This window comes from Gallinula chloropus, assembly GCF_964237585.1.
Source record: "Gallinula chloropus genome assembly, chromosome: 19".
Lineage (NCBI taxonomy): Eukaryota > Metazoa > Chordata > Aves > Gruiformes > Rallidae > Gallinula > Gallinula chloropus.
The window spans coordinates 767,306-781,563 of record NC_140104.1 but is presented as its reverse complement, the minus strand read 5'-3'; the positions used below and the strand labels follow the sequence as shown (position 1 = coordinate 781,563).

At 60.1% G+C, this 14,258-nt stretch overlaps 1 protein-coding gene across 3 annotated transcripts in view; it reads right to left on the bottom strand.

Annotated features, from left to right (window-relative positions):
• The window catches only part of POR (cytochrome p450 oxidoreductase), a 28,448-nt gene extending 15,655 nt beyond the window's left edge, over window positions 1-12,793 (bottom strand). For 2 of the 3 annotated variants that reach the window (XR_014617714.1, XM_084272795.1), the window contains exons 1-3: window positions 12,772-12,793; window positions 10,922-11,010; window positions 1,154-1,346 (exon numbers count right to left, since the gene is read on the bottom strand). Coding sequence is in view for 2 of the 3 variants with exons in the window: in XM_084272795.1 (XP_084128921.1) it covers window positions 1,154-1,332 (179 nt within the window). In the remaining variant the exon portion in view is untranslated. Of the gene's footprint in view, window positions 1-1,153; window positions 1,371-10,921; window positions 11,011-12,771 lie in introns of those variants that run through there. The other variant, XM_084272796.1, reaches the window with a different exon arrangement.
• Window positions 12,794-14,258: the final 1,465 nt, after the last annotated feature.

The window sequence follows — 14,258 nt, the reverse complement described above, 5'->3', positions numbered from 1 at the left end:
CCCTGACAGAAAATGTACCCCCCATCCTCTTGCCCCTGTGTGCCCCCTGCCCGAGGGGCTGCTGTGCGCCGCGTGCCTCTCGTCCCGTTACCTGGGTGCAAGAGACCTGGCTGCCAGAGGAAAAGGCTCTCCTCTGACCAGAGCTGAAAGGAGATGACCAAACCTGCTCCTTTTCAGGACCTGAATTATGGCACAAACCCTGGAAGATGAGCCCTGAAACCATAAAAGCAGCGTAACCCACTAAGGTCTGAGGCAACAGACCCACAGCTGCCCCTGGGATTGATCTGGCTGTTCCACAGGAGCATCAGTCCCCCACTGAAAGTCCTTCCCTTACCCCAAACACCCCCATCTGAGCCGCCTGCAGACAGGTCCTGCCTCAGCCCCTTTCCACGCCGGGCTGTGCAGCTCTGAAACGAGGGACTGGGGGGATTCCCTGCCAGAGCAGCCCCAGGAAGCTCCACGGGGAGAAGCCTGTTTCCAGCAGGTCATCTCGCTGGCGCAGCCACAGCGACTCTGCTGTTCAGCTTGGTGTGTGACTGTGACAAGGAACTCAACACACCCAGATCCCCACCAAGGCAGCTCGCTCCTGAGCTCTGCAGAAGGCAGGGTGGAACGAGGACCTCTCCCTCCCCAAATCCAGGCTCCAGCTGCTGCAGTAACCTGGCAGCAAAGCCAAGCACGTTTCACAAGAGCTGCCAAGCAGCTCACGGCCAGGAACTACCTCCCAGCTCCCCAAGACTTTTTCTTCTCTTCACAGTTAAAGACAGATAAGATCCCCGATAGGAAACCTGCTTAAGAGCAAGTCCACCTTTCTCCAGATTTATCTAAATGGGACTTTTATCAGAAGCCACAGAGGATAGCCAAAGCAATCTTCAAGAGCTCTGAAGTGCAGCCAGGGGCTTTTCTGCCTGGCCTCTCCGTGCCTCGTTGCGAAAGGCCAGTTGCTGACTCGGGCCACGCAGTGGGGTCAGGCACAACTGCAGCCCGGCTCTTCCTCAGGGATTTCTGCACTGCAAGGGGACAGAACCACACTCTGGGACTGAGCCCCTGCACCTGGGGACTTCCCAGAACCCCGATGAGCTTCCCACACACCCGCCAAGGACCCAGCACAGGGCGCAGGGGAGTTACACTCACCCCACGAGCTGTTACTCACACTGTCTGCATCTTGGGCAGGTCTGGGACTTCCTCCTTTTTCTTGCGGAAGAAGAACCAGTAGGTGAAGAGCCCGGTGATGAGGGAGATGAGGAACAGGTCTGTCATGCTGAAGAGAGAGTCTTGCTGAGCAGCGGTGTCGGGAGGGGAGATGGTGGGTTCCACGCCGGCAGCCCCCATGATGCTCAGAGGCACTGGAAGCAAAGGACACACCAACACCAGCATCACACAGTGCTGAGAACACCAGAAGAGCATTAAGGCTGTTCAGAGTGCTTTTCCACTACATGCTTACTCCTAGGGTTAGCATATAGTTGAGGTAGGCAGCCCAACAAGTCTCTGGGGAGGGACTCTGCACCACGACACCCAAAAATCCCTTTGCACCCCAAGGTACCTCACTGTCCCACCAAGCTTCTCCTTCCCTGCTGCCTCCACACTGATCATCAAGGGATTTCCACACCGCCTCTGCCAGCATCACTGAAGCAGCCCCACACTCGTCAGGGAGCCCAACCTGGTTCCTACTAACTCCCCAACAAACAGCCAGCCTTTACTACAGCAGTGGGGAGACCCCACTCTTCCAGCCACCCCCCCAGACTGGGGCCTTTCTCCATCTTTCCACAAGGTGATGGGGCACCCTGGACCTACTGCTGTGCTTATAAACCTCAGGGCAGGACCGTGGCAGGGTACTTCCATGAGCACACCCACACCACATCGTTACAACACAAGTGATGGATACTTCTGATTTACTCATCACCTCCATGCGCAGACTGGATTTACCATCCACCTTTCTGGGTTTCAGGCTTCCCAGTCCCCTCCACTCTCCTCTCTTCCCAGTTTAACCACCTCCTTCAACTACTCCTTCCCATTTGCTGAGGCAGAGGTTAAGCGACCTGTGCCTTGCCCGTGGCCACAGCCACAGCCTGCGGTAGCACAGGGGACCAGGACCCAGCCCTCGAGTCCCCAAGTGGCCCCTGTCCTTCCCCAGGGAACCACCCACCCCCCCCTCCCTCCCTCTGCTCTGCCAAAGCTCTGAACTCCTCTGACCCCGGTCCGGATCGCAAGATTATCTTCCCAACAGGCAAGGACACACTCTGTCCAAGCAAACAGATAATTAACTCACAACTTGATTTGTAAGGGCAAAGTGACTCTCCTCTCGTACTTGGGCACCCTGCCAGCCCAGGGGACCATGGACATTTGAACTTGCACCCAGAGAAGCGACTGGGAGCTGTAGAGGTGCCACCAGAGAGGCCACGTCGTGTGGCCGAGGGGAACGTTCACCCCTTGGGCAAAGCTGGGCCTGGCACAGGAAAGTGCCAGGGCAGCTGAAGAGCAGCAGCACACCCCATGCTGTGCCTGACCAGCCCTTCAGGGAGGCTGAAGAGCAGCAGCACACCCCACGCTGTGCCTGGCCAAGAGGTGGCACGACTGGAGCCAAGGTCACGCTGTCACACCGGGAGGGAAGAGGGAAGGTGATGCTTAGGGAATGCTCCTGAGGGAGAACAGGACAAGCCTGGTGCCAGAGGACACAGAGTTCTGGATCACAGGCTGTGAGAGGCAGTCCTGGGGAGGGCAGGCAGAGCCCACAGCCGCCTGGCAGCCCCCACGGGTGGGTCCTGGGTGTTTCTGCAGCTCTCAGCCCCCTGTGAAATTTAATCCAGGCACCATGTAATGCCCCATGCTGTGAAGGGCACTAAACCACCTCTGCAGAGCTTCCCATTATATTCCCAGAAAGGACACTAAGCAGGAGGGTGGAAGAAAGAACACCAGTGATGCAACTGCAGACAAGGGAATTGCCTGTTCTCCATCAGGCAGGTCAGGCTGTCCTCCCCCCTTTCCATCGCTGCAGCTCAGCACAGGCAAGAGCTGCCTGTTATTTATGTACAGCTGTAGACTAAACTGTCAGCTAAAGCCTCCACAGCTGGAGCTTAGCTGCCAAAAATGCAGAGCTCCTAGCAGGGTCCCTCTCCTCCTCCGTGCTGGGCTCCCAAAAATGAGTGAGGAGTGGGTCCAGCCACTGACACTGAAGGAACACACTGGTGGGGGGGGAAAACACTGCAGGTTTATCACCTTCCCAAGCCCCTTCCCACAGCACAGGAGGCACAGGACAAACCTCTGCAGAGAGGAAGCCAGGAGAAAGCCTGGGGCTGATGGAGACCGTGCTGAGCTGGATTTGGGCAGGTGCTACAGCCCTTTCCCTCAGAGCACCGAATTCAGCACTCAGAGGAGCTGAGCCCTAGGAAAGCCTCCTCACCAGGGCACAGCAGCATCCCTGTAACTCACTGCACACAGAGGAGAGTGTCAAGCTAGACATGGCTTTGGTGAGAGCAGCCAGCCCGAGGAGGAATGTGTTCAGGCTGCAACACCTGCCCCCCCAAGTCCCCTCCCAGCTCCAGATAACCCCCCGTGGGCATTCACCAGCTGCCCTTACGCTGGGCAAGAGACCGAGTTCCTGGCTGAGCAGCAAGGTGAGAGCTGCACCTCCAGCAGCAGCTCACTGCCATGCCCAAAGCAGCAGAGCTCCAGCCTCTGGAGCAGAGGGGACGAGCAGCAGCTGCAGGGGTGTTGCCTCTTCCAGCCTCTGGAGGTGGTCTGCTCCCCAAAAGCGGTGCCTCTCAGCAAGGAGCATCCTTGGGAAGGCAGCTGAGCAGGCACAGGGGGAGGAGGCTGTACCAGCTCCTGGCCTTCCCCACGCTGCAGCTCTCCAGCGCTTCAAAGGGGAACCCTCCAGCTGCAGCTGGACCACCCACTCACTCCCCACAGCCCGAGGGATAAACACCGTGTCTGGAGGCTTACAGGTCTGGTGCACAGCCAGGGGCTCAGCCTGGTCTGCTCCCTTCACTCACAAACCCCCAAAGCACGAAGGTGACCTACCAGCCCCTGACCCTGGCAGGAAACACAGTCCTTCTCCAGGGATGGAGCCAAAGACACCAGCACTGCTTTGATTTTGATGATGGGCTCCATCTGGTCCCAGGCATTTCGTTATTCAAGCCCTACACCCTAGCTACAGGCTTTTCTTTTTGCTCTCCCTTCACCATCCCCACCTGCAGGAAAGGGTTTGCCTAGATCCAGCAAGAGAACAGCAAAGGGTGTGGAATCAGACCTCACACTGCTTTCTTTTAAAGGGCTGTCACAACTCAGGAACTATTTAACTGGCTTCACCTAGGGCAGGAAGGTTATTCCCCAGTCTATCCCAGTGTTACCTAGTGGGCTGTAACGGTTTCCAGAAGGTCACAACAATCCAAGTTCAAATACACACCCTTTTCTACCTCCAGTGAAAGGAAATCTGTCTCTTACTTGGAATGTAGCCACCCTGGCAATCCAGCAGTCCCTGGAAGGACCCCCCCAGAATCAAATCGGGCTTTTAAAGAGAGGAAAAGAAATCTACAATGCAGAAGTAAAGCTCCCCTGGCACTGGTTTCAGAGGCAGCTATTTACCCCCAGTGCTCACTGTATCTTCAGTCAGGATTAGACAAACTTCCATTTCCCCTTCTTCCCCCCTTTCTGTGTTTGTGGATGATGGCTCTGGTGCCTGGATCCTTGTGTATGCACACAGTGTCTGGTGTGCAGCACCCAGCTTCAGCTGAGATGTGAGGCATCCACAGCACACAGAAACTCACAGCATTCTGGAAGATCATTCTGAAGCTCTTCAGCCTCCAAACACAGCTCCTGCTCCTGGGAATTCGCTTGGTACTCAGCAGCCTGTAAGCATTCAACCACCAGGGACCCTTCCTGCACAGCTCGGTGCTGCCAAACAGATGCCCTCCCCACAGATGTGATCCTCCTTCCCACGCACACCCCCAGCTGGGAGCATCCTCAGATCCCCCACGACTTCCACCTGAGCTGGAGGTGCCAGCACTGCCCAGCATCCCAAACCAGCATCACAGCACACAAGGTGGGATGGGGAGCACCCCAAAGGTGGCTGTTCTTCCCCCTCTCCTGTGCACAGCCCGTGGCAGCACTGGGAGATGGTGCTGCAGACACCCCAAAAGCTCTCTGGAGCCCTGAACTGTCCCTGTCACGAAACACCCCTGGGAGGTCTCCCCTTCCCACCAGTGTGTGAGACTCAGGTCGTGGTGTCTGCCAGTGACCAGACCGCCCTGTCTCCGGGCTGGGCTGGCCAGGGGCAGGACACTGGCTCTTTCTGCTGAAGTCCCTTTTTATGTGTGTGACATTTGTGAGGAGTTTCAAGTATCTCAAGGCAATCTGGCTTCCTGGTTCCAGCCCAGGACCACAGCCTGTGACTCTGGCTCCAAACTCAAGTGGCCAAGCTCTGCACCATCACCAGCACACCCCCACCCTGCTCCCCTGAGAGGAAGGCTGCAGACCAAGCACAGCCCTGCTCGCTGCTCCACCTCTGGATAACCAGGATCCAGCCCAAGACCAGGATCCCACCAGCCCGTAGCACCAAGCAGCCCCCAAGCCCAGCTCAGCGCAGAGGGCTCCCCATGACCCCTGCACACCCAGGTGGTGACAGGCACAAGCCCCACTGTGCCCTACGGACTCTGCCTGCCCCACACAGGGCAGCTCAAAGGCTGCACACCCGTTCCAACAGCGCCCAGGTGCCACCAGTGTCCTTTGGACACCCGCAGATAACCAGAGCTGCGGGCAGCAGGGCTGTTCTGCAGCCTGTGCACATAAAGCCAGTGACAACCGAGTGACATCACCACACACAGGGCCACTAGTCACCCTCGGCATGACACGGCCCCGGCGCTGGGTGCCACGCAGACGGCGCTTGGCAGGGCGCAGGCAGCCAAGCCTCCCCACACAGCAAGGTGCAGCCTGTCCCAGCTAACCCCTGGCAGCTGGTGAAGTCAAACCACGCCTGCCAGACCGAGATCACCATGTGTCCCCCCACCAAGACGAGCCCTGGGGCGCCCAGTCCCTCCATGCCAGCCAGCCCACCCCCAGCAAGGAACCTACCCCAGGACTGTCCCCTGTCAGGGGGAACCCGAGCGAGTCCCCGCCAGCCGCGCGCACCCGGGAAGCCACCAGCTCTTCCACACCAGCTTTCTCCAGTTCACACTCCCAGTAACAGCCCCCCACGGTCCCAGGGGAAGGGGACAGAGCTGCACTCCCCCTGCTCTCTGCAGCCACATGACCATGGCCCTCGTGCCACTGACTCAGCACATGAGGGAGCGAAGCGGAAGCGCTGCTGCCCTGGTCTGTGGTGCTGGGAGCTCTGTGGGGCTGGGGATGTCAGCACTTTCACAAGGTCTGGTGGAGAAGGACCAAACCTCAGTCTCCTAGGAGCAGATGGATGTACAGGACCAGCCCCTCCTCCCCACCACATGCCTGCCCTGCCCCAGGGATCACCCTTTCCCTCGTGGTGACCATCCTTGCAGGGGACCAGCCTCAAGCAGCAGCCTTTAAAAATGCCCCAAAACCTCACAGTTTTAAAGCAGAGCTCAGTTATTTCTGCTGGCATCGTGGCACAGAGCAAGGGACAGCTTCAGGACCGATGGAAACAGAGTGGAAACAGCAAATGGGAATTCCTGCCCTTTGTACAGCGCTGACCTGCAGCCCAAGCTTCAGAAACCACAGCAAAGTACACAGAAACCAACCTAAAAACCAACTAAAACACCTGGGAGGATAAAAGAACCCCCCCATGGGTCCCTATCCCCACAGCATCTGCCAAGCTTGCTGAGAGCTGGCCCAGGCAGCAGCACGGGAGGGAAGCTGAGCACAGCCCCTCAGGAAGGGGCTGGCTTACAAACAGACACCCGGTCTTGTGACCAGCAAAGGGCTTTCTGCTTTCACCCACTGCAGACCCAGGACGGGCGGGTTACTGACGTGCACCAGGAAGAGGAGTCCCGGGGACACCAGCTGGCGAGGAAGGAAGAGGGTCGGCAGCAGAGGGCAGGTGGCACTGCCGGACTCCTGCACCCAGGCTCTTCTGAAGCCCAGGGCAGCGAAGCCTTGCCTGGCTGCTGGTGTGTGGTACTGGGCAAGGAGACCCCTGGGGCAAACCCAGATAGTCTCTCCTTCCTCTCTGGCCGTGAATGGAAGCGACTGGCATGAGGAGTTCTGTTTACACCAGCCTGTGCCAGTCACCGGCTTCGGCAAGTTTCAAATTAGCTCCTTTTTCCTGCCTTTTCAGCAAAAGGAGAGCTGGCAGGAAGAGCAGTGCTCTGCTCAGCAACAGCAGAGCGTTTCATCTGGCCCAGGTTGTTCCACATGGCCTTCACCAGCCCTGGGATTAGCCTTTTCTCTGCAGCATGGGGATCCGTTTCCCCTCAACAAGAGCACTTTGCTCTGGCCAGAGGAGCAGCTGGGCTTGGTCTGGGCTGCACAGGCTCCCTGCTTTGGGGTGGGGGGGCTCACCCCACAGCCTCCCTGCTTCCTTGCCTCGGTGCTGGCTGTGGACAGGGCAGAGAGCAGCCCCAGGCACACCTTCCTCACCACAGCCACAGGTACACCTTCCTCATCACAGCCCCGGGCAGCGGTGAGCCAGGGGTGACTTTCACCGGTGCCCACGGTGGTGAGGTTTGGCTTTCACAACACTGACCACATCCCTATCACGTCCTTCCCTTGTATTTAAAACCCCAAAAAATCCCAGCACACCCCACAGCTTCCCATTAACCACCAGCAGCTCCACAGAGGAGGGTGGAAAGCAGCAGAGTCTCTCTCACAGGACGGGGAAAGCGACTCCGTGGACCATCCACCAAGCTGGAAACCCCCACCTAAACGGAGAGAACGGCTGCAGCAGTGCCTGGAGCTGTGCAAGGCACAACCCCAGCTCCAAGCTGGGCTTTTCTGGTGAGGCAGAACAAATTCCTCTTGCTGCACAAGGTCTCTTCCAGCCAGACCTTGACACAGCGGCTCAGACGTCGGCAGAGCTGCTATTTTGGGCAGGAGGCAGATGCAGAGCACACATCACCCAGTCTGGAGCCTGAAATGCTGCATATTTGAGCTCTCACTGTCACACTTGGATTTTTTTTCCTGGCCAATAGGTCTTATTCAAGGACAGGAGAGCAGCTGGAAAAGCACAGAAGAGAATACCAAGAGGAGGAAGGGTTTTATTGAGGCAGAAAGCAACTCTACCCCCTGGGCACAGCAAGGTGGGGCTACACAGCCAGCCCAGTATGCTGAGCCAAAGGCCTCAGAGCATTATCCAACACAAGGAGTAATTCCAGCTTGCCAAGCTGCCTTAAAAGAAAGCAACCCTGAGTTACTGAATCTGCATGCTTCCCTTCCCCAGACAAAAGCCTCTCTTGCAACCTGTAATCAAGGATGTGGGGCATCTCACCAGCTCAGGCACCTGAGCACCTTGTTTCACTCAGATTAACTCCAGCCAGCACAGAAAAACAAACACTGAGGATTACAGGATAAACAAAACCTGAGAGGAGCCTGTGAAAAGAGCCCCCTGCTCAGTAACCCTGCTCCCAGCCTCCCCTCCCAGGGAGGGGCAAGAGGCAGTGCCTCACGTGTCAGGCCTGGTTCAGAAGCTCAACAGGGGTCTCAACACCACCAGTGCTGGGGAGCTGGGACAAGGCTGTGGGGGTTTAGACCATCCCTGTGCCAACGACTCAGCCAACTGATTCAGGCACATAGCTCGCATGGTTCAGGTCCTGCTGAGGATGGTTTTCAAGATCACGAGGGCAGTGCTGGTATTTTCCATCCTGAGTGTTGTACCCAGTGCCAGCACCAGTGGCAGTTCAGTGAAAAGCAGCCCCTGCCTGCCTCTGCTGAGGGTCTGTGTGGTGAGCTGTGATCCTCCCTGCAGCCGCTGCCAGGAGAGCACCATGGGCAGGGTGAGCCTTCAACTTCTTCCACAGGGAAGAGTTTGGATGGCAAAACCCTCTAAGGCTGCTCCTTTGAAACCACCAGCTGGTGGAGCATCAGGGGCACATGGTTAAACAGGGCCAGCAAAGGTTTGAGAACCATCAAGACTGATCAGAACAGTATGTTCTGGGAAGTTATTTACCACCCACCAAGCCAGTCTGTGTGGACCCAGGACACTCTGCAAGGTACCTTTCCCCTGAGGGCACGAGAGCTCTGCAGACATTCCCAGGCTCCCTGCTCTAAGGACAGAGGTGTTCCTGCACAACCCTTACATCAGCTGTCCTCCTGGTCCCACAGCCAGGCTTCACAGCTGGCTGCCCTGCCAGAAGCCTGGGCAGTCACCCTACGGCCCCCCCAGGTGCTGAGGGAGGGCAGCCCGAGCTCTTCTGACCACTTGTGAAACACAGACCCTGACCCAGCCCAGCCCCCCAGCCACACACCCTGCCAGACCCCAGAGCATCAGCCCCACAGTGGGGGTCCCCGTGCCCCAGAGGGACAGGAGGCTGGAGGACAGCAGACCTGTCAGGGGGGTCACAGGCTTAACGGCTGACCCTGAGTTGCATAAACTGCAGCTCCCCAACCCCACCCCAGCACGGTCAACACAGGCAGGAGACACTTCACAGGGGATTTTTCTTTCCCTTGGTAACACGAGCTGCTCCTCTCACCTCCAGCAGTTGGGCACACAGCCCTGTTACACAACCAGGGCTTGCACAACCCCTGCAAGCGTGTTATCAGCCGGCTCCTACGAAGCCTGGAGTTACTTAGAACCCAGGGATGCTAGCAATGGCCCAGGAGAGCAAGTCAACAGATGCCTTTCACAAGCAACCGTGCAGCAAGACCCAGCGCCACCAAGACAGAGCTGGTTACTACACCTTCCTGGCAGACCTGCACACACACTGCCAGATCCTGATTCTCCAAGGATAATCCATCCTACTCCCATCTTCAACTCTGACCCCCCCATCAGCTACTCTGCACAGCAGGAAAGAGAAAGGAGCAGCTCTGCCCGATTCCTGGCACAGGAACAACTGGAGTCCCAGCACTGGCTGCTAACTGAGCAAGAGTACTGAAATGATCTGTCACCATGGGTCAAACTCTGCTGCTCCTCAGACCTTAGAGGAGCCACCAGAGACACAAGCCCTTCTCTTCTGCACTCCATGGATTCCCTGAGCGAGCAGCACGCCACTGGCTCGACTGCCTCCTTGGGGAAAAGCAGCAAGAGGTTATGAGCAGCCTGTAATTGTTTGTCCTGATATATGGAATTTCGAGCCCTATAAGAGAGCCAGCCCTGGCAGAGGTGCACCTGTCACTGCAGGGCTGGTGACTCACCCTCAACAATAGGGCACGTAAGTAATCTCAGCGCTGGGATCAAATGATCACATTGGGAAAGCCACTTGTGCAAGTTCTACAGGTTGTGTTTTCAGACAGAGGGGAGCACACGTCAGGAAACAGAGCAAAGTTCAGTGTCAGCAGAGGGAACTGACGGCTGCTCGTCCCTCCTACCAGGGGACAGAGGTGGGGAGGAGGCGGCAGGAGCACAGACCCGAGCACAGAAGCTCCTCAGGACACCTTATCTTGGCTGCGTCACAGCAGCTGGAGCAGAGATCCAGCAGGATTTGTCTGTACACAGCTCCACGTGCTGCTCTGGCTGCGGGTGAGCTCGGTGCAGAAGCCAGAGCCAGCCCCCTCCCCAGAGCCAGCCCCCTCCCCAGAGCCACAGAATCACAGAATCTTAGGGGTTGGAAGGGACCTCAAGAGATCATCGGGTCCAACCCCCCTGCCAAAGCAGGCTCGCTATCTCACATTACACAGATAGGCATCCAGACAAGACTTGAATATCTCCAGAGAAGGAGACTCAACCACCTCCCTGGGCCAGCCCCCTCCCCAGAGCCAGCCCCTTCCCCAGAGCCAGCCCCCTCCCCAGAGCCAGCCCCCTCCCCAGAGCCAGCCCCTTCCCCAGAGCCAGCCCCCTCCCCGCTGCCCGAGGCGTTACCTTGCCCAGGGGTCCCGTGAGCTCCAGCAGCCAGCGGCTCAGGCAGCGTCCCTCAGGACAGGCAGCTTTGGTCCCTCGAGCTCCTCCGGCTGCCTTGGGAGAAACAGAAATCAGCGTTGCAGAAGGCAAGCACTTGCCCAAGCCTGGCTACTCAGAAGGTACCACCCCAGAGATTACTGGCTGAGCAGGAGGCGATGACTGAGCGGGAGGTTTCACTCTGTCACAATTAGAGCAGCACTAACTAACAGAGCGTTAAGCCAGCTGCACGGCACTGCCTCCTCCTTCCTGCCCACTCCTCACCTTCCTCCCAAGGCTTTTACACCAGATTAGAAGGCTGTGTCAGGTTTCCCCCCTCCCTGTTTCTTCCCTGCTTTACAAAGTATTTTGCAAACAGAGTTCCAGGTGCTACAGGGGAGCCTGAACCCCCCCGCCCTGTGCCCTTCCAACCCTCTTTCAGAGCAACCAGCCACCACAAGGTGCCTCTGAAGGAGAGCAGAAAGCTGTGCTGTGACAGCCCCAGGGTCCCCAGGAGGGGTCTGGCTCACCAGCCCCTTCCCCAGTAAAACCAATTTCCTCCCCCACAGCAGGTTAATCTGCAGGTTTGCTTTGTGCCCACACAGCAGGGCACCGGGATTTCTGGGAGGGTGCAGAAACCCTGAAGGAAAGCAGGCTGCTGGCTAGCTACCACAGGGCACCAGCACACCCCACTGAGCACAGCTCACGGGCCAGCAACCAGCCTAAACCACAGCCCACGGCTCCTCACGGGACACACAGGGTGCTGGGGGGTCTCCAGCATCACCACTTCAGGCTTTAGAAGCAGCAGCTTGATCCTCCCTCTCCTTCCCCAGCCTGGCTGCTGGGCAGAGGCTTCTGCTTTAAGAAATACAAGAGCTGCTGAAGTACAGACCCGCTTCAGATTCCCAAACTCACTCAGATGAGGGAGCAAACCCTGCTCACCCACCCACTCTACACACCCCCCCCAGCACTGCTGTTCCTCTGATGCTGAGAGCTCACCACGCTCCCAACACAGGTCTAAACTACGGTCTAAGCACAGGCAGCCCCAAGGAGACCCCGAGCTGCGCCAGCTGTTTCCCTCCTAGGAGGCAGAGAGCTTCCCGGGAACCGGCCCCAGGCTGAGGACCGGCTCCCAGCCCGGCCGCCCAGGTGCCTTCACCCCCTGCAGCGGCAGCGCTCCCGAGCAGGGGCTGCTCCATCGCCTCCCTCCCCAGGCACGTCCCCCGAGGGGATAACCTCACTCGCCGAAGCCTCCCCAGCAGGATGAGCCCGGGATAAACCATCTCCCAGCATCGGACAAGGTTTGTGAGGAGAACCGGGTGGGACGACAGCGAACCGGCCGGGGGAGGGAAGGGGCCGGGGCCGGGAAGGGGCAGGGAAAGGGCAGGGAAAGGGGCTCTTCAGCGGCAGCAGCCCGGGACGGGGCAGCACGAGCAGCCGCCCGGTGCTGCGGAGGCCGGGCAGGGCGGACATCGCCCCCGAGCACCCCTCCCGGCCCCGGAGGCTCAGCAGGGAGCTGGGGGGGTCCCAGCAGCGCCCGAGCGCTGCCCCCCGCCCGGCCCCGCAGCCCCTGGGCGGGACCCCCGAGCCCCGGCTGGTTCCCCGCTCCGCAGCCCCCTCCCACCCCCAAATCCCGCCGGCCCCCGGCACCCCCCGGCCCGGGGCAGCCGAGCCCGCCCGGCGCTCCCAGCAACGACCCCGCCGCCCCGCCCGGCGCTGCCGGCCCTCCCCGCGCCCCCGCCGGAGCCGCCGCGACGCCAGCCCGGCCGCGGGGCCCCGGCTCCGGCCGCCGCGGCAGCGCCCGGCCCCGGCCCCGGTCCCCCCGCAGCACCCACCGCCCGGCCCGGCGCGGCGCGGCCCGTCCCACAGCGGCAGCGGCGCCCCGGCGCGGCCGGCACGTAGAGCGGACCGTACCACTCGGGAAACACGCTGGGGGGGGGACACGCTCCGCCCACGTCGTCCGCCAATGGGCTGCGCGCGCGGCCGCCGGAGATTTCCCCCTCTGCGGGAGTGCGGTTGGTACAACCCCGCTACGCTCGGGGTGGGAGGGGGTCTTAAAGGGACAGGGAGCGCTGGGGAGGGGGCGCTGGGTCAAAGGTCAGGGCGGGGGTCAGAGGTCACAGCGGGGTGTAAGCAGGAGGGGGGGTCACGTGGGGCTGGGGGCTCGGGGCAGGGGGCCGGGCAGCTCTGGGCACAGGCCCGGAGGGGCCCCCAGCCCCGCCCCGGGTCGGCCTCACCCCTGCCGGGGGAGCGAGGGGCCGGCAGCCAGGCACGGGGCGTGCCGGGGCCGCAGCTCCGGGAGGGTGGTCCCAGCAGGAGCGGTTTCGCAATCCCACCCCCCAGGCCCCAGCAGGGGCTGGTGCTCCCCTCTCCCCTCCTTTTGTGGAGCCAGGTCAGGACTCTGCTAAGCCCAGCCCAGCCCGAGCCAGGCACACCTGAGCCCCAGGGCCAGGCCCGGGCCTCTGGCACCGCACAGGGGGTCACCCTGGGCCCAGCCCCCTCCCCTGGCCAGCCAGGCTCTGGGATGCCCGAGGTCGCGGTCCTGCCACTAATGGCTGTGTTGACATTTCCTTCAGGATCAATACCACCCTCACGGGTGGTGCAAAGTCCAGCAGAAGCCAGCAGGCTCCTGAGGGGCCAGGAGGGGTGGGGAGATACCCACCCGGCTCTGGGGCAGCGGTGCCCCAGGCTGCAGGGACACCCCCTTTCATGACAGCCTCTGAGCACAGGCCTCCCTGGGCACTGCTGCCCCCTGCACACCCTGGGACCCACCCCGTGGAAGCCCCCGGGGTCACTCGGGTCCATTCATCCCCCCGGGGTGAACGGCCATGGGTTAAAGATCACAGCATCCAGGACCTGCCTGCAGCACCCCCGGGGCACGGCAGGACAGACCTGCTCTGTGCTTTGGGGCCATGGGGCTCACAGAGTGCCCAGAACAGGCCCCAGGCACCATCCTGCGCTGCTCCTGGTGGGGAAGGGGCTGAGCTCCCATCACACCCAGCCCAAACTCCCCGGGCAAGAGGGGAAGCCGGGCCCAGCCAGTTCGGCTGGGACTTCACCTCCCTTCTCCCACCCGCTGCAGGGCACACAGCTCACACCTCCCCAGCTCTCCTCCATCCCTGGCACAGCCTGGAAGTGAACTGCTGGCCACAGAGCATCCGTGGTGCCAGCAAGAGAGCCAGGACCTGGTGGGACAGGCACGGCAGCCTGGCAGTGCCCTGGCATGGGGCAGCCACACACACACACACACACACACACACACACACACACACTTTGCCACAAACAACAGCAAAGCAAAGAGCTACAGACACAGTTATCTCCT